The following is a 28,000-nucleotide window of genomic DNA, read 5'->3' on the forward strand; positions in this document are numbered from 1 at the left end:
TGCCTTTTACTTTCTGCTGGAGAAGAATGGTGTTATAGCAAATAAGAAAGGAAATTACTGTAAAATGAGATTGCAAACCCCTACAACTCAAATGAGTTGTTCTAACACTGTGGACACCACACTGAAAGAATTCTGAAACATCCAACTTCTAACAGGACCACCATAAACAGAAATCGACTTCTACCAAGAAAAAAACAGGTTTCCTCTGCTCTGCCAAGACTGTCACCTCATTGTAGAAGGCTACAGGTTGGCGAAACATAATTTCCCTTTTGTAAACCCATGCTGAGTTTTTCCAGTCTCTTTCTTGCGAGGCCACAGCTGAAGCGTTCATCTCAGTTTGGGGTTTTTCAGTACAAGAAATATATGGACTACTGTCCAGCACAAAGCCACAGAGATTTAAGGAACTGGAGCATCCTTTGTATGAGGGGAGGCTGAGAGGGCTGGGACTGGTCAGCCTGGAGCAGAGAAGGTTTGGGGGGAATCTTGGGTGGTCCAACACTGGAAGAGGTATCCCAGATTGACTGTGGAGTCTCCACCCTTGGTGATATTCAACAGCCAACAAGACACAGTCCTGGGCAACCTGTTCTGTCTGATCCTGCTTTGAGCAAGGGGTTGAGGTTAGATGATCTCCAGAGGTGCCTTCCAACCTAAATGACTCCATATAAAAAAGAATTTTAGTAAAGTTAACATCTCCAGTCAAAGGAACTTAGCTGTCTCGCTCAAGACAACAATCAATAATAACTTCACTATAAATAAAAATTAGGTGTTGTTTTGCACAGGAAGTTCAAAAGTCTATAAACAAAAGCTGATCTTTCTCCTATCTAAATACAGTCCAAAGTATCAAGGTAAGAAAATTAAGCTTCTAGCTGCTACTTCTCTACAAACAAAGGACTCATCACATCAAACCAAATTTCTGTCAAGGCAGTAAGGTTTTTAGCGAATGTATTGTCAAAATTAGAAAATATTTCTTCAACTATGCAACAAAGTAAGTTTAACACAGAAGCACAGTCATTGAAGTTAGAAGAGACCTCAGGAGGTCATCTGACCCAAACTGCCTTGCTCATGCAGGGCCACTTACCATGGCTGGCTGCCCAGGGCCATGTCCAGATGGCTTTTGAGTGTCACCAAAGCTGGAGACTCCACAGTCTCTCTGGGCAACCTGTTCCTGTGTTCAGTCACCCTTACAGTCAAAAAGTGTTACCTGATGTTCTGATAGGGCCTCCTGTTTTTCCTTTCATGCCTTTTCTCCTGTCACTAGGCATCCATGAAAATAGACCATCTCTGGCCTCTTTGTATCCTTCTCCTCAGGCATCTATATACATTGATGAGATCCCCCTCAGCCTTCTTTTCTTCAGACTAAACAGTTCCAGTTCTCCCAGCCTTTCCATGTAGGAGAGATGTTCCATCACCTTAGTGGCCCTTTGTTTGAGTCTCCAGCACATCCATGCCTCCCTTGAGCTGGGACCAGACACAGCACTGCAGGTGTGGCCTCAGCAGCACTGAACAGAGGGGAAGGATCACCTCCTCAAGCACAACTTATGATATAATCATGCTAATCAAGTATTATGTTTCTCCTTAGACTTTAAACCACTCTCCTCTTCCAAAAAAAAAAGCAGATGAACTTTTCCATTACTGAATTCACTGGCATAGTATGACAAGAATGTAATGCTGTACCTGACAGTGGCAGTTTATCCATTTAAGTGGGAAAAACATAGGAAGAGACTCATGGTTTAACTTTTTCAGCCTACCTTTCCTCTCCCACCTCTTTTTGAAATGTTTTATATTAATTACTTAAATGTTAAGACAAGAGTATGCCATAATACATTTCTGGATCAAAAGATTTAAAAAAAAAAAAAAACTTAATAAAACTAATTCTTGTAGGCCTGAGAAAATATAGGACATAATCTGTTCATAATTCTGCAGTATCCCCAAATGAATTCATTTCCCCCAGTTTAAGAAAATTGACCAAAGAAACAAATGGTCCACAAATTCTCCATTAAAGAGTCTTCTGTTTGTTCTTAGCTCCTCATGAGTCAAGTATATGAGAAAGACTAGGTTGAAGACAGAGTAAATATAATAATCAGCAGCTCTCTTCCAAACTATGCACCCAGGGATAATAAAGTCTTTTAAATCCAACAGTCACTTCTTTTTACTTCACAGATAATCTGGTTTTTGTAGCAAAATGATTTTCATAATTTTAAAACTAAAGATGATGGAATGAAAAACTATGTGAAAAGTGAACAATAAGTAAGGACATATATATGAAATGAAAATATCCTCTATGTGAAGCAAAAATATATCATCTGTGTGAAAAAATTAATAGGTAGTTAATAGGTTATTTCTGAAATGAGAACTATCCGTAATAGTTCTAATAGCCACAATTTTTTTCACACAGATGGAATCAAAAAGACAAATACTAAATTTAAAATTTATCATGAAAGAGAACTCCTATTAGAAATATGGAATACATATGAGAAGGTGCTATGCATTTGACCTATTTTTGTGCTCTCCCATAAACATTTCATTGGACTACATTAAAATAGGACAGAAAGCTACACGAGCTCCTCTTCCTAAGTAGCCGTATTATTTTATGCTCTTATGAATACTGTGAGTCAGCCATTGAACATAATGGGATTAGTGAGAGGATACAAAAAGCTTCATCGTTCATGCTCTCAACAAGAAACACAGAAATCTTGACTTCAGAGAAGCATTAAATTGTTATTATCAGAGCTTTTCAATCAATGCAAAACAGCTCATACTTTACAACATTTGGCACTAGCCTTGAGTATCCAAAATTAGACATTTGTTTTGTGGACTGAAAAAGCCCAGCATAAACTAAGGTTATCATCTGCAGCTCTGTTTTTGGAAGCATAATTACAACCTTCATGCTGTTAGAAAACAGGAAAATAAAATCTAATAATAATCAGCACAACTCTTTCTGAAGAAACTGTCCAAGCTATTCACTATATTTTCCTTGAATGCTTTGTTTTCAGTTTTTGCAACAGACTAACAGCTACGCAATCAGTAACTATTTCAATTCATCTCAAAAACCAGGATCTGCAATTACTATAATTTATTAAACATGGCAAAAGCCATTACCTGGGCTATTTGCAATATTGAATTGCAATGAATGATGTATGTTTTCTCTTAGATCTCTTCACCACCAAACTATATCCATTTATTACTTAAATAAAGACAGTTCTTTTCTGCAGAGACTTATAATGAAAGTAAGTAATACTGTAGAAAGCCAGAGACAATAATGGAAACGGTGAGACACTGTGTATTATCGCAATTTAAATACTGCATTTGTATTGCCAACTCTGAAATTTGCTGTTTTAACACACATTATAAGAATCTACCACTAAGACTGAGAAAGCTGTTGAAAGTCTAAGCAGCTACATACCTCACACCTCGATGATCTTTGCAAATCTGGGGGCAGCATTAATTCATACAGCTTCCAGAGTGCTTAGCTACTTTAGCTAGATCAAAGTTGCAGGAGCTATACCTACTATCTCTAATCCACTTTTACTGGAAAAACCCACCCTTAATGCAAAACTCAACACAAGCAACTGTCTTTAACAATTCTTTTCCTGCTGGAGCACCAGGTTAAGTCCAACATTCACTTTAGCTACCAGAAACGATCTAATGACTTTAAAAGTCTAAAAATTTAATGGTAACTTTATTTTAATATAAGCATTTGAAAGGAAACTTTGTCAAATGCTTTGGAAAATCTAAGCAGACTGATCTGCTGTGTCTACATGTTTTTTTGACATCAAAGAACTCCAAGGGATTTATGAGCCCTTCATTTTATAAAAGCTGTATTGACTCTTCCCCAACATGACACATTTCTCCATGTTTCCTCTAATTTTCTTCCTCAAAACAGTTCCTACCCATTTTCACAGTACAGATGTCATCCTGTCTGATCTGTAATTTCATCATCTTCTCTGGAAATCTCTTAAAACACTGGTACCACACTAACAACTTTGATAGTCAGTTTCAAGTGAGAGAATACACACAACAATTAACAGTTTTGATACATCAACTCTTGGGATCTTTCAGAACTCTTAAATGAGTATCTCCTCTTTCTGGTATATTATTTTCCCAGTCTTTTGCCTCTCCTGTATAATATCTTCTGTCAGCATTTCACTTACAGATGAATTCTCCAGTCTTTCATAAAGAAGTGTTTAATGTGAAACCTTAATCTCTACATGTATATGGATGAAAAATCTAACTAACTATTGCAGCTTTGCCTCTTTAGCTGGGGCTTTCTTTTAAACATTGATCAACTAGTGATCTTACATAATCTTTGACTGACTTCTGTTTCTGCTTTTTCAAAAAAGAGGTTACTGTTATTTTTAAGTCTGTGCAGATGATTTTTGAAATTTTTCACTGTCAGTTTTCTTTTATTTCTTATTTAACCACGGCAGGGTTAAATATGGATCCTGACTTCCCCATTTGCAAGTGACTTCAGCTATTTGGAAGACACCTTCTTTTCATCAGAACCGACTCCATTTTCCACATCGTCCTCAAGTGTTTTTTGATAAGTTGTACATATTTATTTCAAACTCCCCAGGCGGTATCTTTAGTGTCTGTGATGTCTGTTCTTTTGACTACTTCTTTCATCTTTTTGTTTTGTTTTATGTAGTTATGCTCTCAAGTATAAAAGCAAGGAATAATAGCTTTTCAATCTTCTGTGTGAAGCATTAAGTTCTCTTCTTCATAAGCCAGATAATGCTAAGAAGTAAATTGTATGGAACAGCCATGGAGCTCGACTTCAAAGTCATGGGCTCAAGAACAACATTCTGAACCAACTGAGCTCAGAACACAGCTATCATGGTCTATGCCAGTCACATATTCCTCAGGAAAGGCACTATATGGACAAATAGGAATTTTCTTCACATGCACAATGCAAGTGGTGAGCAGATGTTATCGTGTGATTTTAAATCATGTGATATCCAAAGACTGAGTTCTAGTACAGGAGATTGGTGACACTAAATTCAGCCTCCTCTGACACAATCAGAAACTGAATATTTAGGCCTGTGCACAAGCTGAAGCAACATATTCACTCAGTTTTGGGAGAGAATTACCAGCACTGGATCCAATATTTTTTGGTTGCCCCAGAAGTTTGCAACCTCAAAGGGAAAGAAGGCTTCTCAGCTGAACAACTCTGACACATCAGTAGGCTGAGTTGAAGTAGAAAAGTCTTGCTCTACTTGTTCTCTCAAGATACAAATCTATAATTACAGTATAATGATTGTAATCTTCCTTACTGTATTTGCACAGTAACCATAACCAAGGACCTACATTAACAACAGGTAACTAATACAGATTTTATGAGCTAAGTGTAGCTCAAAGCAGATCTCCTAATCACTCTTTCTTAGGCCCTGTGAAAGAGGCAATGGATATACCCTTTACTTCCTTCAGAATTATAAGGTTCAATCCAACATGCCAAATAAAGACGTGCTCCACTGAATTAATCTATATTAATACCAAGATGAGCTTTAAAAGCAAAGAATATTCAGTATTTTGAGCAGTAGTTTATCTGAAGTATGAGAGGAAGACTAACACTTTACCAAAACCTTGACAATCAGTCTTTTTCAGATAGGCTTTTAATAAGCCCTATTAGTATCAGACCAGTTTGCAACTCTGCAAGGTATAGTGTCAAACTATTTGCTTTCCAATGGGAGAGACATGTTCAAGTTCAAAATACAGGCTATCTTATTTCATTCATGTCATTGCTGAAATTTCCAACTCTGTAACATGAAGTTAATTTCTGCATGATTGCACCTGCAATCTGCTGTATTGAGTCAGTAGCTGGAAAGAGCCAAAAATAAGGTAACTGGATTTAAGCTTACTACAGCACTGCTCATCCCCAATGATATGGTGTTTTCCAATTTAATAGCATCACTCTATTTTAATACCTCTCATCTGCATTATCTCACAACCCCCACCACCAATAAACATAGACCTGCTTTCAAGTCCATCCCTAAGGTGTATATACAAAAAAATCTATTCATCTTGATTTATTTCATTTAAATCAAGTACAGACCTATACTGCATTCTGTAGACATTCTGAATCACAAAATCAGCTCATAATTTAAAAAAAAAAAATTAAAAACCATGCCCAGAAACTGAAAAAAATGTAACTAGCAGCATTATCTAATTAGGATTTAATAACATGTAATCCCAATTACTGTAGAAGCACTACTTCTTTTTCACACAGGTACAGTTATCTGCCTGTTCTATGTTTATTTTTCTCTCAGAAGTAAGTGCCTGCTTGCAAAGTTCAGTAAATAGGATACTTCATCCTCCACTAAGGGCAAACAGAGAACGTCAAGTTCTCAACAGTATCTGGCTTTATTTCTATGGTCCTCTAGCATATCTTTGCAGTGTTATTATACTCATCACTGAATAATGCTGCAGACTCAGGGTGAGATAATTTATTTTTTTTCTCTTGCCATAGTATAACTTTTCAGGTTTACTTACTGTTTATCTTAAAGATTATAAGACATTAAAAAAAAACATGCAATGGTGTGGAAGAGGCACTTGCCTTAACTCCAAGCTTCAGTCTGCAGCACTGATCAGTGATGGGTGTGATGACACCAACAGAGTGCATGCTGAAGTATCACATAAAGGAAGCTGAAGTTCATGAACAAGAGGGAAAAATAAAACATTGTTAAACAGTGAAAAGATGGTAGGGTGAAAAATACTCAGGAGCATGGAGAAGCTAAAGAAAAATATGCACCTTAAACTGTTGCCTTTCTCAAAAATTCCTAGCTATATTTGATTTTTATTATCATGAAAAAATACTCCAGTTCCTGTAACTCGGGTAGGAGGGTATTTCAACCTATGACTAGTACTAGCCTTCATCACTTAACAGCTCCTCCATTAATTGAACAGTGAATGCAGACAATTTAAGAAAGCACTATGTGCTATTTGTTTAAAGATAAAAACCACAAGTATCTATTGATACATTATTTTGCTATCATTTACTTCATTGTTTCTTTAAAAAAAAACATTTTACATTGACAATACTCTTTCCTTTCCATGTGCCCCTGCAGTATTGCACTTATTTGCAATTATTTCAAGGTGGACTGACTGTCCTGCTGCTAAGGCCTTGCATTCTTTTTCACTTGGCAGAGTAACAAGGAGTCCTTCAAGCACTCCCAGTGAAAACAAATTCTGAATAATTAAAATCTTGAATATTACTTTCTATGTTTATTATCATTTTATAGAAAGGAGAGTATTTTTGACACATAAGAATCCCCTCATTAGCTAAAAATATCATAAAGCTGAAACAATCACACTTTGAGAGTGCCATCACATGTGCCACATTGCGATGACACACAAGGTAATGACAGCCTATCCATGCATTTATGATACCAATCAAGGTTTGTTTCATAAACATTGAACTTTATCTTTGTTATCCACATGATTTCATACAGTACTTGACACACTGGAAGCACACAGTTACATAATTCTGACCTATATTGAGGCCTAAGCCAGCAGAAAGTAAGACAAGTAAGCAATCATTACTCTGACAGTAATTTTACCCTTTCTCAATTTGGCATAAAGAACTCTCATTATTAAGCAGAATTTTACACCCACATATTAATTAATCGTGACAAAAATATCCCCGAGTCAAAACTAATGAGGTAAGATTTGTCCTTTTGAGGGCTCATTATATTAATATACACCAAAACCATACAACCTCCCCACAATCTATAAAACTGTCAGACTCTAAACATCTGCCACTATAGCAAATACCAACATATGAACTAAACAGAGTCACATTTCTTCTCTCTTTGAGGAAAGGATGATACAGATTTCTCCCACTGTTTCACAATGTGCTTTCACAGAAATAAGATTATGGGAATATGTCTCCCATGGCCAACTTCATTTTCCAGCAGACCCTACAGATTTTAATTGCCTAAAATCTTTTGTCAAACTGAACAGAGTATTGGCAAAACCCAAATGTCACAAATTGAAATGCATCTCATTATTTCAACTTACAACTTTTATTTGATTAAAATAACCTTAAATTTATTTATCTTCAATATCATTTAGAGCTAGAAGCACTATCATACTCTGTTTGAAATTGAGTATTTCTATTTTAGGGACAAGAAGATGGAAAATGCTTTTTTTTTGCCAGTAAAATAATGCTCTATTAGTTTTACATGTATAAGTGTAGATTTCTGAAGTACAGAAATATTCAAATCATGTATAGAGTATAAGATGTGTGTGGTAAAAAACATATGAGAGACAAAAAGCAAACTAAACTTAGATTGTAAAGATTTCTGGAGTCACAAGTCACCATTGTCTAAGTGATATTCAAACAAAAAAATTATTCCAGATTTAGAATTAAGATTTTAAGTACCTAGAATAGGTACTAACTAAGCAATAATAACTAACAATAACTAATAAATAATAACTAACAAGCAGCATCACCACACCAGAACAAACTGCAGGTAGAGACATCTCCATCAAGAAAACAGAACGTCTTTACATGTTGCAGCTGTAATCTCGACAGTCAAGCTTGCTTACATCCTAATTATAGCGATACCCTGCAAGCCACCTCTAAGAGGATATACACTATCTTCTTGTAGCTCTGCTATCATTCCAACCAGATTTTGTCATATTTACAGCACCACTGAACTAAATAAACTCTGCCTAAATTGCTTATTATCAATGAGTGGTTTTTTTGACTTTGGCATATACCACAGTGCCAAAGCTACTTTTTCTTTAGAAAGCAGTTTACAAGATACATATGAAACTGGGCTACTAGTTCATTGTTCTCCATTTTTTTTTTCTGGCAAGTGACTTGATGCTGCCAGGTGAGGTTTCTCATTTTGGCACACAAAATTATTGTGAAATTATCATCATGTGAAAGAAAACATTAAATAAATGAATAATCATTACACTAACAAATAAATAAATTATTAATAACTAAATAAATAATCAATTACACTCTGCCAGATTACTTCAGTGGAAGTCAGGAGGACATTTCAAATCACACTCTTCTGGATCTTTTTTCCACACTTCAAATTAATGCAAAGCAGAAGTAAATCAGCATTGATTGATGTAGCAGTTCTTCCTTCCTTTTTTCTTGCAACATGTTTAATTTCCAATCTCTAAAGACACAATTTTTGTATTTACTGAAACATAATGTCTGAAGTTAACAGTACAGCTGCTTACGTATGTAAAAATGGCTAATCAAATGATATCTGTAAGAAAGACAGAGAAATGGAAAATAAAAGTGTGTGTGTAGAATTTTACATGCCAAGGTGCTTATGTAACTACAATACCTAAAAGCAGTGCCTGATGTTCTTGTATTCTATGCTGAGTCAAACCAAAATAAACCAAGGTGCACAAAGTGGAAAATGTAAAGTAGTAAGAGGTTTATAGATATACAGTAAGTTTCAAACAACTGAAAAACAGTTACATAAACCAATACATTCTACACTTCATGTTAAATCCTCTTGATTATAACCACTTTACCTTCTGAAGTGTACAAACACGTGTTTGCATGCAGTATATTAAAACTCTCTATGTTTTACTCTGTATGAAAATACTACAAATTGCTGTACATTCATGGAAATAACTTTCAAACACAAGTAATGAAGCACAAAATAGGAAATCACAGGTTAAAATTACTTTTAAAATAGGCATGGTACAGTATATTACATATATATTTTTAAAAGTCTTTCAGACAATATAAAACAACCACAAAAAATACTCACCATTTCATATGCTGTTACAATCTTTTTCAAGACCTCTGGAACAATCCCTTGGAGCTCCATTGTTGGATACTGATCACTGAGATTCACTACTACCAGGGGTGTATTATCAGGCCCAACCAAGTGCATGGACACTGCCAAAATGCACTGCATAAGATTTGCTACAGGAGAGAGGCCACATAATTCTTTGAATGAAACTACTGCATTCTGCAAAAAGGAAAGAAAGAGTTTCCTTTACAGTTAAATATGAAATTTAAAGTCTTGTTATTTCAGGATAAAATACTTTACTGTCATACTTGAGCTACAACGTTGAGCTACAATTACCACAGTTTTTCCCTGAAGAACTTGCATTTTCAAAACCAACCAATATTACACGGACATCTTACAAAAATGTTAAAAAATCAAGGAATGCAAAAAACATCTATTTAGAACAAGTGTATCTCCTCTCTATCATGGCTAAAATTAATTATGGAAATAAACAGATTCTAAAACATACTGGCTATGTATTTTGAAAAAAATTAAGACATTTTTTAAATGCCACCAAGAGGAATAAATATTAGATGCTAAATGTCCCAATTAAGCAAACTGAAGCAGTAGGAGGAATTCAGCACATTTGTAGCTTTAAACATACCTGAACTACAGTCGAGATGTGCTATGGATCTGCGGGCTCCTATTTGGTGTAATTCACAAACCCAGCATTCCACTATTGATATTCCTATCACAGAGTCACACTTAAGTGATTTTTTAAAGGTACTTTAACTTAAATACTGATTCTGTACCTTTCCCTAAGATTTCTTACGGTCATATTTTATATCCAGTATGGTAGAATATAAAGCCGTAAGTTTAAACTTGAAGAAAGTTCACAGCATTAGAATTACAGTGTGACTCCAAGTAGCCACTGACATTGCACAATGGGAATATTGTCAGCACTGTACAGAATTTAGTATTTTTGTATCAGTTGGGAACTAGTGATCTATGGCAGGTCTGGAGTTTGTGTTCCTATAGGAAATAAAAACAAAAATATGGTATATTTAAGTTACAAATGTGCTCAGTGCTCCTTTCTCTCATATCATGCCCAGGCAGAAGATCTGGTACAAATTTTCATTTTAATCCAAAGCACTTTCCATCTTGCTGGCATGGTAAGACTCATGTCTCCTAGAAAGATATAATGCCAACCTTAACTCAAACAGGAATCAAACGTGAAATATTTTGAATAATTTTTGAAATATTTCCTGTATCAGACAAAATATCAAAGCAGACTTCCAAATATGTATGTACAGCATATTCATGCAAAATTATGTGAACACTAAATTGCACCTACCCAGTCACATAGAGTGTACTTTTAGTAAATGTCCAGGAAACAAAATCTTATTTTATCAATTGATGTACACTTCAGTGATACAATAATTACACAGCTCAAGTGACAGACACTGGGAAATCCATTCAAACAGATTTTGTTTGAGGTAAGTACCATGGATAAGCCATTATAAACAACCATTTTACAGAGAGGTTAATGAGGACCCAGGGATTGTATATATCTATTAATGACAGGCAGGACAGGACTAACATGTACTACTATTGTAACTCTTGCCTTTGGACTTCCAACGCTATATCCAGAGACTATTCCTCATACTGTTAAATAACTTAAACATGAAACATCTCATCCAGTTCAATCACCCATATTATACTTTTATCAGTGATTAATACATAAAAAGTTATGACATCAGCTTTTTTCATGGTAATATAGGAACAAAAGAAAAAAAAAGGCTATTCTTATAGAGATTTAGACAAACCATTAAACTTGCTGCTGCACGTTTTCTTTTTTCCTCTTATTTCATCTTACATTAAAAAAACTAAACTAACCTTTGCCCTTTATAATCTGGCTTCTGAGGATATAATGGTCATAAAAACCATTACAATTTATAACACAAAATTTCTGTAATATAGAAGTTAAACAAATCTCACATTCCCTGACATAAATTCTTATTTTGAGTGGTATATTTGTTTTTATTAGCTGTAAAAACTTAGTTACACAGAGTTTAAACAGCACACATTACACAATCTGTTAGCAAAGTTAAGAAAAACTCATCTTCCCTCATGTACCTAAAATATCTTCTCGATAGCATTTTGAGATAATGATAAATTTAGTGGATAGCACATCTTTCGAACTGACAAAATAAAATACCTTTTAATATTGCATGTTCAAAGAAACCCCACTGTAGAGTCTGTTTCAAATTATATCATTATACTGTGCATACTTCAGCATGCACATTCAAGAGCTTAATGTAGCTACACAAAATTCTATGTTTTCACTGCTTCCTCAACTCAGTTCGTCCTTGAAAAGTATCTTAAAATACAGTTTTCTTCATACAACAGAATTCCAGTCTTTAGTAGGTTAACTACAGGTAAAGTTCATTTTACATGTAGCCTGTAATTTGAAACATTTATGAGTCAAAGTATCATCCCTGTATTTTTTAAATTAAAAGAGCAAATTTATATACCAAGCGGAATGAGAGAGCCGCATAATGATGTACTAATTTCTTCTTTCATATAAAAGTAGCTTTAACATTGTATTACTATTAGAATCTCTTTAATATAAAATTATTCACAAAGGAAATTTATATACATCGATGTGCCTTTAAAATCTAGAATCACGTCTCAGACATTTCCTTTAATCTCTTTTTCTTCTTAACACCAAGAGGATTTGAGAGGTCAGTCCATATGAAATGACAGTTCTTAATTTTGTTGATAACTGCTAGTATTCCATTAGAAGTTCATAAATAATTAGAAGTTTTTTTAAATGGAATGTAACTTTACAACTCAATTTTAATACATTTTTAGAAGAGGTCATTTACCTGGAATCACCAAGTAACACATTTTTTTAAGTGAGATCTCTTGGCTTCCACAAAACAAAGCACCTCAGACTGCACTTTTTCCCTAAATTCAATGTGTTTACTGACATGACATTTAAAGTAGGACAAATTCTTCTAGAAGATGCCTTCTAATACCTTAGTGCTAATGCCATGTATTTCTAACATAGCAAGGAAGAACAATGGAAAACCTTCTACTTGGGACTAAAGAAAAAACATAATCTTGGTGAAACTATGCTAAGCATTCTTAGACGTACAAGTAAGGTCTCTGCTAAGCATTAAAGTCTCCCTTTTCTATCTGTTGTATATTCTTCCCACATTTCTAACTATATTTTTAAAACTAAAATATTGCCATACTTTCTTTTAGTGTAGTTCTAAAGTTCCTTCAAAGACATAAGATGAGTCGACAGGGTTGATTTTTAACACCAGAGTCATATTTCCAATTCACAATTCAACAAAATACATGTGTGCATTTGAAGTGGCATCGGTAGACAGTTCACCTGAAAGACTCCTCTGACATGATCCATTCTTAGAGCTGTTCAGAATTAGACTCAAATAGTTCAACATACAAGACACTTAAAAAAGCAAGTATTCAATATGCATCATAATACAAAGGTACCCATATGAACCAATAAATTGATTATAAAACTGTACCTGCATATTTTCTCTCAAATCCGTAGCATCCCGAATAGGCTGGAGGGCATTCTTGAATACTTCATCTATTGCTTTAATCCATAATGTTCTCATTGAAGCATATTCCCTTGATTTCTTTCCCTTCCTCACAGAGAGGCCCCTCTTATGAGGTTTCCCACCACCCCTTCGATTAGTAATGGCCACATGCACAAACAAGGAGGCATGAGCTAAACTTTCACCAGTCAGTGACTGCAGAGGAACGTGCCGATAACCAGTCTGGAGACACTCAAAGGGAATAGTGTATTGCCCAATAAACTCGTCCCCAATGTAATCATCATCCAGTACTACAAAACGCACCATAGCTAGCTCTGGTAAATTTATTTGAAATTCAAAGCTTTCATCAAAAATCGGATTATCCCCGTTCTGGTGCATAGTTTTCGTCCTTTGCTCAGCACAGTCAGCAGGGATTCCATGTATTTCAACATAGACATAAGGATCCACAACATCACCTTTGGCACCTGATCCTTTGGGTTTAGGGAAGTTTTGCCCACTAATGATTTTAATATGAAGCAGCTGAGGCGAAACTCCAGGCACGGTGTCTTTTGTATTCGCGCTAAAGAAGGAAACTTCTTCTCTCATGATAGCGGGACGAAGGACATAGCCACAGTTTCCATTTTGTCGAAACCAACCAATGTTAAGGTCCATCATTAAGCCAGGTGTCTGAAAGTTCATTGCTACTATCTGACAACCACATTTCCAAAAGTCCTGGGGATTCATATTACTAGAGTCAATCCTCATAGGACTGGGGAAAACCCTCGCGAGAAAACGTTTGTTATAGTTCACAAAGTCTCCTGGGTTTTCATTGGCATATTTGCTAGCAAGCACTTCATTAAAAGAGCACACTTCCCAATACTTCTGGAGCTGAAATGAAACTTGAAACTCTTTGAACTGAACTGATTTACATATGCTTACCAACTCAGAGAGATCTTTGCAGAGCTGGAATCGTTTCCCTGTCATTGAGTTTTGCTGTTCTACCCCCTCTTTTGCCACTCTCTGTGACATTTCTGCTCCTTCGTCTTCATCTGTAACATCTCCCTCTAGTCCAGAACAATTAGCAGAAAGCTTCTTTGCTTTAATTAGTATTTTCCCTTTAAGTGATTCCGGTGATGGAAGATAAGACTCCTCAATGTTTGGAGACTGTGTATGAAGTTTGTCCCCCAAAATTTTCTTCATGTGTTGTACCATCACCTTCTGCTGCTTAATAGAACAATGATTTTCTAAACACAAAATAAGAGGGTATTCTGAAGCAAAAAAGGCATACTTGTTAATAATGTCAATCACACTACGGAAGACAATTTGTGATGTCATTGTATGCCCTGTGTAAATCACAGGCTCATTGTCTGGACCATCCCAAACATCCAGTTCAACACTTCGACAACCCATTTTTAGAGCACGAATGTAACCCGTGATGTCAGAAGGCCCTCGAAACTGATCCTCTATCAAGTATGTATTATGAGATGAATTTATAAAATAATGAGATAAAGGTTGTTTCATATCTTGACAAACTTTTTTATGCTCTGGGTCAAATATATGGCAGTCTGGTGAAGTAAGGTAATTTGTAAACCCATCTATAGAAAGACAACCCTTTTCCTGGCCCTCTTTGGCTGGCTCGTATTTCTGAATAATTTCAAGGCTTATTTCTTCTGTGACCTGTGCCATACCCTGTTCTGCTTCCAAAAACATCATGAGGTCCTTAGTATCTAGAAATTCTTTATTGCTTGAAAATTGAACTAACAAGAAATAGATTTCAGGTCTGGTACAAAGCTCATGAAAAACTTCGATAAATTCTTCTTTTGTTACTTCAGTACCAGTTTTTTCCCTGGATCTATGTAACTCCTTGAATTTTAATTCAATTTTATTAGTTTTTAAACCAGGGTTTAAGTCTTTTATAAACTGTACAGCATTACATAGGGGTATATGTCCCAGATTATCTACATCTGATTGACTGAACATTTGTGAAAGCCACGAAGTCCGCATATTATCTTGAGTAGTTCCTAGCATATCCAGAGTATGTTTTCCATAAGAAATCAGGTATCTTAAGCCAGTAACCCAAATATTTGCAATGTCTGCTGAGTTAGCAACCAAATCTAGTGACTCATAATTTTCTCCATATATAATTGAAAACGCACAATCTTCTGATATCTGGTCATATATTCCATTGCTGCGAAAGATATCTGTATTTTTTCCTGTTCTTACTTCTTTGATTGACTTGATATCAATCTTTGCTTTTTCGGAATCCTTTTTTGAAGGTTCCCAACGGAGAGACTGCATATCAGCATCCAAAAGAAAATATCGGTGATACACCCTGGAGTTGGATCGGACCTTTTTCAGCTCAGAGCCTTCCACCATGGCATTGATGCAGTCGCTTGCACTGCTGATCTTCTTCTCTGTGGGCATGCTGCTGAAAGACACAGTCTTCTTCCTTTCTCGCTTCTGTTTCGTACCATCCTGGTAAACAAGGGAGTGGGGAGGAGAAAAAATAATTTATCAGTATGATTTTACTCAACACTGAAATGGGTTCCAACTTATTGAACTGAAAGTTCATCAAGTGGTTCAGTAATATTAATAATGCCTTAATATTTGCTCTTGCTTCTATGAGTAATCTTCCAGAGTTTATTTTTAGTACTTTTGATGGACACAAAATTAAAAAAAAATTAGTTTTGAATGCTAACAAAATAATAATGCTGTGGTATTGCATATACGTATGTGCATTTTATTTTATGGGTTGTACCCTACTCAGAGAGAGAACAGGTTCTAAAGTGAAGGCAGTAGGAAGCAAGCTTTTCTCTGAGTCCTTATACAGTCCTACAGAGACTTGTCAAACTTGTCAGCACAGAATATAATGCTTTAATACCATGCTGACAGGGTCCTTGTGAACACCAGAGAAACAATAATACACAATTAACTACAAAAAATCCATAGGACATGGTCCTAACTACATAAAATCCAAAATCCATAGGACATAGCCCTAATCTAAGCATACAAGACATTAACAGCACTTCCTTATGCAAAGCTTCCTTCAGCAGTGCACCCATCCATGTTCTTCCCACAGACTGACCACAGCACTCTCACATCCCTCCCCTTGGCAGGAAAATACCCATGACTGTCTAAAGAAGCTGAAACACAAGGAACTGGACTGGAGCAGACATAGCTCTGCAACTTTTGAGTTTCAGAAAATACAGCAGTGACTCAGAATGGAACTTTTGAGATGGTGTGACTGTTTCCAAAGAACCTTCATGTCAGTAGAAAGAATTTGAATAGAAGACCTGGTCAGGAAGGGAAGCAAAAGTGACTCACCATTGCTCTTAAAGCAGTGAGATAACCCAGAGGTCTTGTTTTACTAGAGAAAGCTTAAGTATATAAAGATTTATAAGCATAAAAAAGGGGGGGAAAATTAATTTAACTACCTTTATTGTAACTATTTGTATTAGTTAAAACAAGTGCAAATAAATCATCAACACATGACTTAAGTGCAATCAATTTCATAAGAACTGAATTTAAGAAACTTGTGTGCTTTCATTAACTGCATTTTCTGAGAATGAAAAATGCTAGGAATTTTTTTTCTGAAAACAACATATCTTGAGGAGCTAACTTTCGGTCTGAATAACACTTGCATTAAAAATATTTTTAATATATTTATAAATATTTATATTTATATATTAATATATAAAATAGTGTAAATGTTTATAATATAAATATTTATATTTAATATATAATAAAAATATTTTAATATAGTAGATGACGTGTTAATTAGATGTGTTCTTCTTATAAACCAGCACAGTGAAAAAAATTACTTTTCCAGCTTTATTAAAAAAAAAAATTTGATATTCCCTGATACAGTTTTCCATTTGAAGTATGTTCCAGTGCAAATCAGCATTGTTTAAACGGCATAAAGGAAAGTGAAAGAAAACTTTTAACGACTGCTATGCTGAACAGATGTTCAAATAAAAACCATCCATTACAAAATGCATTTCCAGCTCAGTGCACATGTGCTGTATATTTAATTTCATTAAATTAAAAATACGGAGTCCTGGTTTTATAATTTAATTTATAAACATCTGAAAAGTCTTTCATTGAAAACAATGATTAGTAAAGTGAGTGGCTTTAATATTTGTTGTTCCATGTTTAAGAAAATTAATCAACCATACTATTCTTACACCTTTAATGACAGCAGGATTTGCTTTGTTTAAGTTCTCAAGAGACCAGTAAAAGCGAATAACCCTGCAGAGGACTGCTATTTCCAACTGCAGATCAAACACCTGCAATGGATACTGCACAGGGTTGATTCTCAGAATCTCATTACATGTACTTTAGGCATAAGGATTGTTTTCAAACAAAAGCAAATTTCCTTAACTTAAAAAAAAAAAATCAAATGTGATTTTTTATTACAGTGTTTTTTGCTGTATTTAAAGCCTGGTTTGTTTGTCTACCTATTTTTATCTCCTAACCTGAAAAAATGGCAAAGGACAGTCCCATATAAATGAGCAATGATATTCCTGCCTGGTACTTCAGGGCTTGGAATTCAGCATTTTGAAACTCCTTGATGCTCCACATTTCTCAGTCACAAACCTGGGAGAGAAATACATTTCTCTAACTGTTGAGTGAGAGACAGCTGATAACCTCCTGACACCAGAACCATCAAGGCCCATCAAGTATTACCTTGCCTGACCGTGACCAGAAGAAAGGTCTGCACCTTTCTCTATGATCAGGACTGTATCTGATCCAAGTCACTGAACCACAAAGGAAAAAAAATATATCTTCCATTTCTTCATGCCATCTGATGCAAACAAGCCCATCTCAAGGCAGTTCCATTGCCAGCTCTGCTTACTGAAAGCTTGAACTGGACATCATGCACATGGATCAGAGGAGCAATTCAATATATCACCTGCAAGATTATTTTGCCTGCCTGCCAGATGAATTCACAGCCAGTTCAGCAATACTCTTCATTTTTGCAGGGTAAAGGAGTCTAGTCACTCAGATTATTTATATAAAGCCAGCACCATAGTGTGAATTACTGTGAAAATATTCTGAGCTCCAGGACACCTGTCATAAGTTTTTGCTTCTCCAGAGATCAATAATCCTGAACAACCAGATTGCCTGTGCAAGTCTGATCCTGACAGCAACATAGCAGTCATGATCAATCTGTGTGATTAGAGTAACTTCAAGGATATTTCACCAAAAGCACTGCTAAGAAGAATTCACCTGTATTAAAAGGCACAGAAAAGAAACTCTCACTCCACAAGGTGAGAATGCAATTGCATAGAGCATGCACAAACTGTGTGAAACTCATTTATGAGCCTTGACAATATAGTCTGGCATGGAGGAGAGAGATTCATTCTGCTATAAGATGTGGAGGATTTCACCCCGAAAGTGAGGTGGCATTCATGAACTGCATCAAGTCTCTCATGGCCTTAGGCCTACCTTGAATCAGAAAGAATGGCATATCAGAAAACTGCATGTATCTGAACAAACACAGGAGTGACTTCTTGGCCTTCATGGACTTACAGGGTTCTTGCTGCTCAACATGCTCAAAGCCACACTGACTCTATAGTGCAGATGTATAATCCAGTCCAAGGCAGCAGCTACAATTTTTGTGCTGAACCAACTTTCAGTCACTCTAGGATGCCTCACACAATGAAGACCATCTCAGTATCCCGTTTATAACATGTCCTGTCAACATTACAGGACTTCCCCTGAAGACTGTCTGTGCTTCATAAGTCTTAATCACTGAAACCAGAACAGCCACCTCATCAATACATTTCCTAATACTATTCAGGCTCCAGCCGAGGTCATTTTGAGGAACAGACTAGACCACAGATAAAACTGTTTTGAAACATTGCTCATAAACACTACAAGCAACTACACAAAGAGTTTAGTTTATCCAGCATTTCCTAGCGACAGAAAGCAAAGCATCTAGCAGTTTAAGAAACAGAAATAATCCCAGCTGTCACCTGTGGCACTAAAGAGACAGAGACAGCTGGAGAAAATAGATTAAAAGCACAAGGAAGGAGAATATATCCATGATAATGTTTTTTTTATTCGTCTCAAGGTACCAACAAAGAAATAACTGCGTGACTAAGACAGCACTCTCTACAAAATAGAATTCTGGAGACAACAGAGAATCTTCAATCAGACATTGAGAGAGATCCACATCATTCCTGAACTGCAGTGCTTTTAATTTATGCAACTTCAAGATAAAATTACTTAAAAGGCAGTTCCAATAATCATTGGTACTGACAGGGACAGCAGTAGAATTCAAACAGAGATTTGATAATGTAATAGATCAGGATGACAGAGGCAAGGATGAATTGTGTAAAATTTGTAAACATCTCCTAAAGGAAAGGAAGCAGAGAGTGAACTTTACGACCCAAAGAGTGAATCATGCCCCAGGAGCAGTACTTAAAAAATATGTAAACACTGAGCTGCCAAGATGTTTATGTACCGCTTGGTCCAGTGAAATTAATGATTTTAGCCCAAGGCAGGAGCTTGCCAACCCCTTCAAAGTGCTAAGTGCAGGGCTGCAGCCAGAGCACAGTGCAAGACACTCCTTCCACCTGCCAATACACAGCAGTCCTCACACTGGCCCATGCAAACTTTGGAGATGGGTGCCTATGATCCTGCCTCTCTCTGTGACTAAAGACACCTGCAGCTTTGAGGTGGTCGTTCCTAGACTGGAAAATCCATACCTCTACTTGGATTTATGCCACTAAGGTGCTCTTTCTAGAACAGAGGATTTCAAACAGAAAAGACAATGGTAACAAGAGGAAGTGGCATGATGACAGATTTCTAGAGCACTCGTCTGGGAAGTGAAAGTCCCTGATGTCATAAAACATAAACATTCCACTTGGTGACCCTGAATGCAAAATTTAGTCCATGGAGCAAGGACCTGAACACAGAATTTTGTCCTCTCAATACCCACCTCCCCAGGTCCTGCTGCTACTTGTTTATACTTTAACCATAAAGAATTTCCATTCATTTCCATCCACCCCAGAAGTTCACCAAAGCGTGGAAGGCAGCTCCATGCTCATCTTGAGGGCACATGGCTGAGCACTCCAAGATGCCCAGGCAGAGGGACCAGAGCCCAAGCACTCCATGAGTAGGTGAGTGCTCAGCCCACCAAGCCATTACATGAGAAACAAGAATTCAAAACACATCCCCTTGAACTGCAGCACCTCACCTTGGCTGTTTGATTGCCAAGGACTGAGCTTTGACAGCCTCTGAGAAAACTCACACACCTTGAGGCAATGATGGTACACAGTCTGTAGGAGCTACAGTCCCAAGAATGCCTACTTAGTTCATCCCAAACAGGCTTAGAAACAAGATAAATGTGAGCCATTCAGCCGAGCAAGGTCTGTACAGATGTACAGCAATAAGACTGCAATCACATACAGTGTCACAAGAGCTTTCAAATATAATTTTTTTTTCTTTTTGCATATAAGTTCTGAATTAAGCGGCCTTGTGAACCTCAAGGCTAGTGGTGTACCTATACTCTGAGCAACTACAGGTGAGTAGGTGAGAAGAAAGGCCAGACCTAAGTTTGGTAATTTTTATCAAATTACACTAATATTTCATGCAATATAGCATGAAAGCTGTTTTAGATGTAATTTAATGTACATTTGTAGCCAACAGTTTCAGTAAAATTCATTACTTTATGGTAAGAACAGGCAGCCTGATGATCTTCATCATGAACACAGAGTGAACTACTCTTATGACACTATACAACTCATTGATGACTTGTTTTTTAGAGTACATGTGATACTTACATAGCCAATTAGAGCACAAGATCTGTTTTCATCAGATGCAATTCAGCAATAATTATGAAATCACCTAACTTGAAGACATGACGTAGAACAAGTCTATTTCAGGAAGTGGTAAGTTAAAAAAAATACAATTGATACTTTATTTAATTAAGATTCTTAACCATTTTTCTTCAAAACAAAAAAACTTGAAATTTATAGATTTTCTTCATAATCAAGGCAGCATGTCTATACATAAGTATAGACAAAGGAAAAATGACACATCTTTATGTTAGTACTTTAAAATATTATTTTTTAATTCATTTTGTTAAAAATATAATACCAGTAACTTGCTCTTTTCCAAAGTTCCATCTGTGGTTTTAGAGATACAAATGCTAGTGTAGATGAGCAAATGAGCTACAAATGCAATGTCATATCATCTTTATCTCTATAAATATTTTTAGCTCAAAAATATTTAGTGCTTTCTTTTAAAAAACACCTGTAACTGAAACAGCAATTATGAACAGGACCACCTGTTTTTGCAAACACATATGAAAAAAACAAATCATCATGTATAGTTTACCTATGCACAGCTGCCAACTCATTCTACAGCATAGAATGCAGCAGTATAAAAGAAGCTAAGAGTTTTCGTGTAAAAAAGGCAGTGGGAAAAAAGGAAAATACCAGGTAGCTCAAATCAGCAATGCTTCATCTTTGATACACAAAATTTAGCACTGATTTCAAAAGTTACATGCAGCTAAAGTGAGAGTCTTCATTGGAGGAGTGTGGGGAAAAAGGGAGAAAAGAGCTGGGAGGAAGAAGGAGAGGTCGTGGTACAGAAAAGGCACTTCACCATCAGGAGCCACATGCCCGAGGCAGGAGTTCAGAGCTCTACATCCTTATCCTCGAGGCACCCCTCTCTCAGCTTAACTCTCCTGGAATCAACAACTCAGCAGAAGAATCTGCTGACAGCCACCACTCAGCCCCTCTCTTCCAGCCAAGCATCCTCTCTTCCTAGTCAGCACCTTCTAATTTGCCATTACCAGAGATTCTTACTAACACAGTGACCTGGATTCACTAAAAAGCACGTACTTTTTAATGCTGTAACACAGCTGCCCAAAGCTTCCAGAGCATGCTGAAAAGCAAGAAAAAACTCTCCAAGTAATCAGCAGTTCAGCTGACAGGATGCCAAACACTTCAGAAATGGCATGTGTTAAATCAGACTGTGTCCAAGAGTTTCTGTAGCCACTGTTTAACTGCACACAGCTCCGAGCAGTTGTATGTAAAACAAAGTAGAGTCCTCGACTGAAACAACTATCTGAGGAAAGACAAAACATCAGCTATTTGGAAAACACAAGTCCTCCCACTTGTTGTGAATCACTGTATTTGTGCTCAGCATCTAAATATTTCCCCAAAAACTCGTACTCATGACCTATCTTTTGTTTGCAGAAAACTTTTTAAAGGAACATATTTTTGTAAAGTCTGGTGGGTTGACCCCAGCCAGACCCAGTTACACAATGTTATAAATAACAATGAGGAGGAATGAAAATACGATTAGTTGAATAAGTAACAATTCTGGGTTGGAGGTTTTTTGGTGGTTTTGGGGGTTTTGTGGTTTTTTTGTTGTTGTTTGTCTTGTTTGTTTCTGTTTTTATTCAAGGAATTACGTGATTAAATGAATATGGAGCTCAATATTCAAACAAAAATTACCTACACTCTACACTATTTCAGATGAGCAAACTGCATGGTTCATGATACAATGAAACCAATTCTCTCTTCAACCCCTCTTCAAAACAGTAATTTTCTGTCCTGTCTCTTCCTCCTCCTGCCCCAGTTGCATCTCCCTTCTCCCCACTTCAGCTCCTCAGACCCTCATTAGCAGCCTGTCTGACACAAAGTTAACTTACCTCACTACCTCAGGAAACAAAAAATCTATTTTCTTCCAAATTAGTTTTCTGCAATTTTAGTGAGCTGGAACAATTTTCCATGTGACCAGCTAAGTATCAGACCTGGTTCAAAATAACCTCTGGAATCAAAGAACCAATTAAAAATGGGAGGAAAGAACAGAATCACTCGCTTTTACCAAGAAATTAATTCCATTAAAATCAGTGTAGTTGAAACTGTTCTGTTGAAATCCAATCCTACATGAACTGACACTAGAGTTTTATCTCATTAGGTTTTGTGGTGGACTTGATAATCTTAAAGGTCTTTTCCAACCGAAACAATTCTATTAGAGAAAACAAAATCTTGCATCTTGGCCCACTCACAGAGTACAGCAGCAATTTTACAAACATATAAAACATAAAGGCAAGCTATAAGAAAGAACTGCCAACATCATAAAATAACAGAATTTAGGTTCTCAGGCTCTTTGGCTCATTTGTTCTGCCTCATTTCAAGGAAACGGGACACCAGAAAATTTATGATTCTATGACATGAAAGAGATCACTTTCACACTACCTATTAGAAAGAGCAGAGAAAAACAGTAGCCTGTGTTGACCTTGTGGCTGTTATAGCAGCAATTTAACTCAAAAGACTGCGACGAGCCAGGAAATAACAGGATATGGTTTTGCAAATAGAGTCTAGACTAAAGGCTTTCTCTGCAAAACTTCCTACAGAAGAGCTTATTTAGTCATTTGATCAGCTCACCAAGAGCAAAGAAACCTTCTTTTAATATGTTTTTTTATGTTGCTGTCTCCAGTATCCTCAGGTTTTCCATTATTCAAATGCTCTCACAGGATGTCACAGGGGAACCTTCCCTGTGTTTCATGGCACAGATACAGACTCACAGAATATTCTGAGTTGGAAGGGACCCACAAGGATCATCAAGTCCAAGGCAGATACTTCTTCCACAAAGATGCTGAAGGCATCCACAGGCACAATGCTGCTTGCTCCCTTCTCACTTGGCTCTAACATAAATCTACTCCATATTCTTTTGAAGAAAAAGTAAACAATCTGATATTGCCTATTGTGCTGAAAATAAAGGACCTGAAGCCACTTTTACTGTGTTTGATTTTGACCTAAATTTTAAAAAGTCTGTGGCAACTAAGACTTCCACATTCTGCAGTTTCATGCTGCCATGTATGTTTGCATTCTAGCAGCAATTACTAGGATACACCATTCTAGGATTCTGTCATTTTATAACATAATTTTATTATTATATTATTTATGACATAATTCTAAATATCTTAATATATTGTTAATATATAATATAATATCTGAATATTAAAACACAGTAGCAAAACCAAAATTCAAACACCATCAAGGCATTCTTTCTTGTACGAGTTTATCTGCAGATTTATGAAATTAAAATGAAGGATCATTTGGTTTCAGGGGTTAATTTACAATACAGATTAGCAGGGGAAAGGGGGGAAAAAAGTCTGATCTGAAAAGAAAATAAATAAGAAGCATTTAAGGAAACTACCCAGACTGCTGTGAGCACAGAGAGCCAAAGCCTGAGTTTTGCTTGGCATGAATGTCTCAGTTCTTAGTGTTACTGAGTCAGTCACAGTTCAGCCTTCTGGGGATCATTTCCAATGGAGCAAAAGAGGTATCCCATTTTCACAAACTCGATAAAAGCAAAACATGCATATTTCAGATCCAAACAACCAATATCTTAACCAAATCCCTATAAACTGCAACAGTTATTTATAAAAACAGCAGTTACTAAGTACTGAGTCTAAAACTGAGGAAAGTGCACAGAAAGCTGTTAAAAATTGCTTGATGGCATGAAGAGTTTTAACCTTAGGCAAGTAAGTAGAGAGTTTTTTAGATTCCTAATTTCTCACGTATTAAGAAATTATGTCTAAATTATGACAAACAGGTAATTTTAACTAGTACAAAGAAACTTATGTTTATTATAACCATTTACTTTTCTTTTTCACCTCAAATACCAGAAAAAGTAATAGAAGCTACAGATGATTTTATCTTGAAAAATAATGGAGGGTGACAAAGCTGATGCTGCATGTAAAGGTACTAAAGGATTTGAAATTGGCTCAACAAAAAGGTTCAACAGGTTTCAGCGTGGCTCAGGAGGGAAGAAGGCTCTGAGTCTTCACTTTTATCTGTAAAACCAGCAAGAAGCTCTTTCTGCATACATGCACATATTTAAACTCTGAGCATTTTCATTTTCAGGTCTCCAATAACATTTTAAATTCCCAAACATTATAGCTAAGCAACACTTTCAGGAGCATTGTAATCAAGACTTATCAACAAGATTTAATAAGCAGCAGTCTGAAGCTGAACATCAGATTCCCTTCAAGCATTCATAGCTGCATGTTAGTTCCACTGGTAGGAAGCGTGGCATTTTTCCATTTCTTGTTTCGCTCTTAAACAGCAATTTCACCGAATTGGTAAAATACGTAGCACAGCTGTCAGCCTTTAAAGCAAAAGTAAAGTATGTGGGTGACTTTGAAATGTAACAGAATAACTATGTTTAAGATTTCTGTAATTTCAGATGCAGGCTCTACAGAAAGCTGCTTTACCTCTCCCTCTGCTGCAGCCCTTCGGCATCATAGAGGAAGAGAAGCCAACAGCATCACCAGAAAGAAGTGAGACGGAGCACTGGCTCAAGACTCCCAACCTTTTTCCACTCTTGGGAAAGCCTTCCCAGCAGCTTTTCCAGATTTTCCCACAGACATAGTGTTGGGTTTGGTTTATTACCAACTTTCCTGCATAGCAGGCCCAGACATTACCCTATCTGATTCAAAACAAAACAGGACAAACCAACGAACAAAAACACACTTGTAGAGTGTGCATCTCAGGGTGCCATTACAGGTTCATACTCCATGAAATTACATAAATTTAAATACTAAAAAAACCACTAATATGGAAAATGACACCTTACCCCATGCAGACAAGATTCTTATTTTCAATGTTGCATATACAGCCAACAAATGAAAATAATTGTGTTTGTTATGATTGACTAATTTAGTCAGAAAGCAATAAAGTACCTTGTCTCTCTCCTTTACTATAAGAGGAAATCTACATGATATTCCCTTAACTGTTAACATCTCTTGCTCACAAAAATTAAAGAGCAGATTGACTACAAATGTGTTACCTAATTTATAGGAATGGCTTTTTCACACATCCTTACAGGTCATCCCACCCAACCTATCAGCACAATGTTATGATTAAATTATGCATTTTTACTTTCCCTGACATGGCAAAATGTTCACTTCCACCTGTGCTGTCAGTTTGTGTATTTTGTCCAAATTTCAATCCAAATGTCATCTGTTCTCTTGGAAAGCTCCTGGTGTTTTTGTGTTCTTTCCTGTTGCTGAGTGTTTTCCAGGGAACAAGGAAGTCTTTAGTTTTACAGAAGTAAAATTATCACCCATTGGTTATTTTTTCCAAGTCAGACATTCAGGCTACAGAGTAATAAAGTGTGCAATTTTTTTCATTCTAAAAACTATCATTACCACTGCCCTGCAGCTTTCAATTCATCAACTGATTTTCTTCCCTCTAGTGATTGATGAATAGTGTCTTCAGATTTGCTTCTGGACTAATTGTAATTGGACCAGCAAATTTCACAACATCAGTTTAAAGAAAGAAATGGAACTTTGCAGACTGAATTGTTCTCCCTGTGTGGTTTCAGATAAGTTCCTTTTTGTCTATTAGGAGAGTGACTATTACCAATATTAACTTTTCAATGCCACAGAGTTCACTCAAATAATTCAGTTTTAAATCAAATACAAAAGTTGGAACTTCTAGAAATTTACAGCTTGCTAAACAAATATTATCTTGCAAATTCTTGAGTTGCTACTTCAGCCTTATTACTTAGATGGCAATGACAAAGAAACAGCGATATCTAGCTGTTGATTTTTAAGAACAATTCTTATGATACAGATCAAAAATATTAGGTTATCACACGGCCAGACATGAGTACCCAAGTACCTTTACTAACCACGCAAGGCTGTTTCTGACTTGTTTTTCTTGTTGATTTTCAGGTGTACGTAATTTAGAGTTGTCATAAAATTACAGGAAATTCTCATGCTGAATGCTACATCAATGCCCTTCTCCCCCCCTTAACTCAGTTCTTTAATTATTTATAACAGTTACAGGCACTTAGGAAAGAACAGTGAATTATAAATATTTAATAAAGATGCCTGTAACAGAAAGACATGAGAGAGACTACAAAAATCAAATAAAGTATTTGTTTATCCCAAGTAAAATAAAAAGCAAGGCAGGTGATCTTTATATTTATATAAGTGTTCATAGCTTTGACAAAGCAAACCTATTAAGTCATCAGTATGCTTTACCGAATAATTACAACCAAACAAATAAAAATTGACAGGTACACCAGTTTTCTTCAGACTTTTAGTATTTTAAAGGGATCTATTTTGATTGCTTGCTACAAGTTTGCCTTGTGAGAAATGCTGAAGAAGTATCACTACAGGACATCAGAGTTTCAAGATATTAAAGGATGCAAGAGTCAAGAGCAAATACAATTTTTAAATTCTCATCTATGACAGCAGCATCTTAGCAAGCAGCTGGTAAGAAATTCTCAATATAAATTAGAACTATAGCACTTGGGGTGGTAAGAAAGTATGAAAGAACTTTAAAATATCATCAAATACAGTTTATAACCCTTCTAGTTGTGGAGGAAAGCTAAGGATATAGTGCACACAAACTTCAATATAATAGGGCAGGTAAAAAAATTCGAATTTTTAATTTTCACAACTCACAGTATTTTAATACTTGGTACAGGCAATAATGAAAATATGTTAATACCATAATTGTGTTCTAGAGAGGAAAGAAATAATTACCAGGAAAACAGGACTCCTTTTTTAAACCACTAAGACATACAAGGGAAATATCATTAATCTTTAATTACTATGTTCATGTACCATATCTCAATACCCTGTATGCAGCTTTCTAAATTTCTTACACATCACAAATACTTAAAAAGTCACAAAAATTAACTCACATGATATCCAAAACTAAAACAAATCACAGAAGCAAAACA

The 28,000-nt window shown here is 36.1% G+C and overlaps 1 protein-coding gene and 1 long non-coding RNA gene across 3 annotated transcripts in view; one reads left to right on the plus strand and one right to left on the minus strand.

Moving 5' to 3' along the window:
* Positions 1-28,000, minus strand: part of PLCL2 (phospholipase C like 2) — a 99,307-nt gene that overhangs the window by 29,247 nt on the left and 42,060 nt on the right. The window contains exons 3-5 of one of the 2 annotated variants that reach the window (XR_015276835.1): positions 13,262-15,748; positions 9,741-9,944; positions 6,551-6,639 (exon numbers count right to left, since the gene is read on the minus strand). Coding sequence is in view for 1 of the 2 variants with exons in the window: in XM_086852296.1 (XP_086708422.1) it covers positions 9,741-9,944; positions 13,262-15,748 (2,691 nt within the window). In the remaining variant the exon portion in view is untranslated. The remainder of the gene's footprint in view (positions 1-6,550; positions 6,640-9,740; positions 9,945-13,261; positions 15,749-28,000) is intronic. The other variant, XM_086852296.1, reaches the window with a different exon arrangement.
* Positions 20,181-27,984, plus strand: LOC111923456 (uncharacterized). Its single transcript, XR_015276846.1, has 4 exons — positions 20,181-20,400; positions 20,740-20,804; positions 21,046-21,171; positions 25,490-27,984. It is a non-coding gene; the product is annotated as an uncharacterized LOC111923456 (long non-coding RNA).

The sequence above is a fragment of the Cyanistes caeruleus genome, chromosome 1 (assembly GCF_971803275.1).
Source record: "Cyanistes caeruleus chromosome 1, bCyaCae1.hap1.1, whole genome shotgun sequence".
Taxonomy (NCBI): Eukaryota; Metazoa; Chordata; class Aves; order Passeriformes; family Paridae; genus Cyanistes; species Cyanistes caeruleus.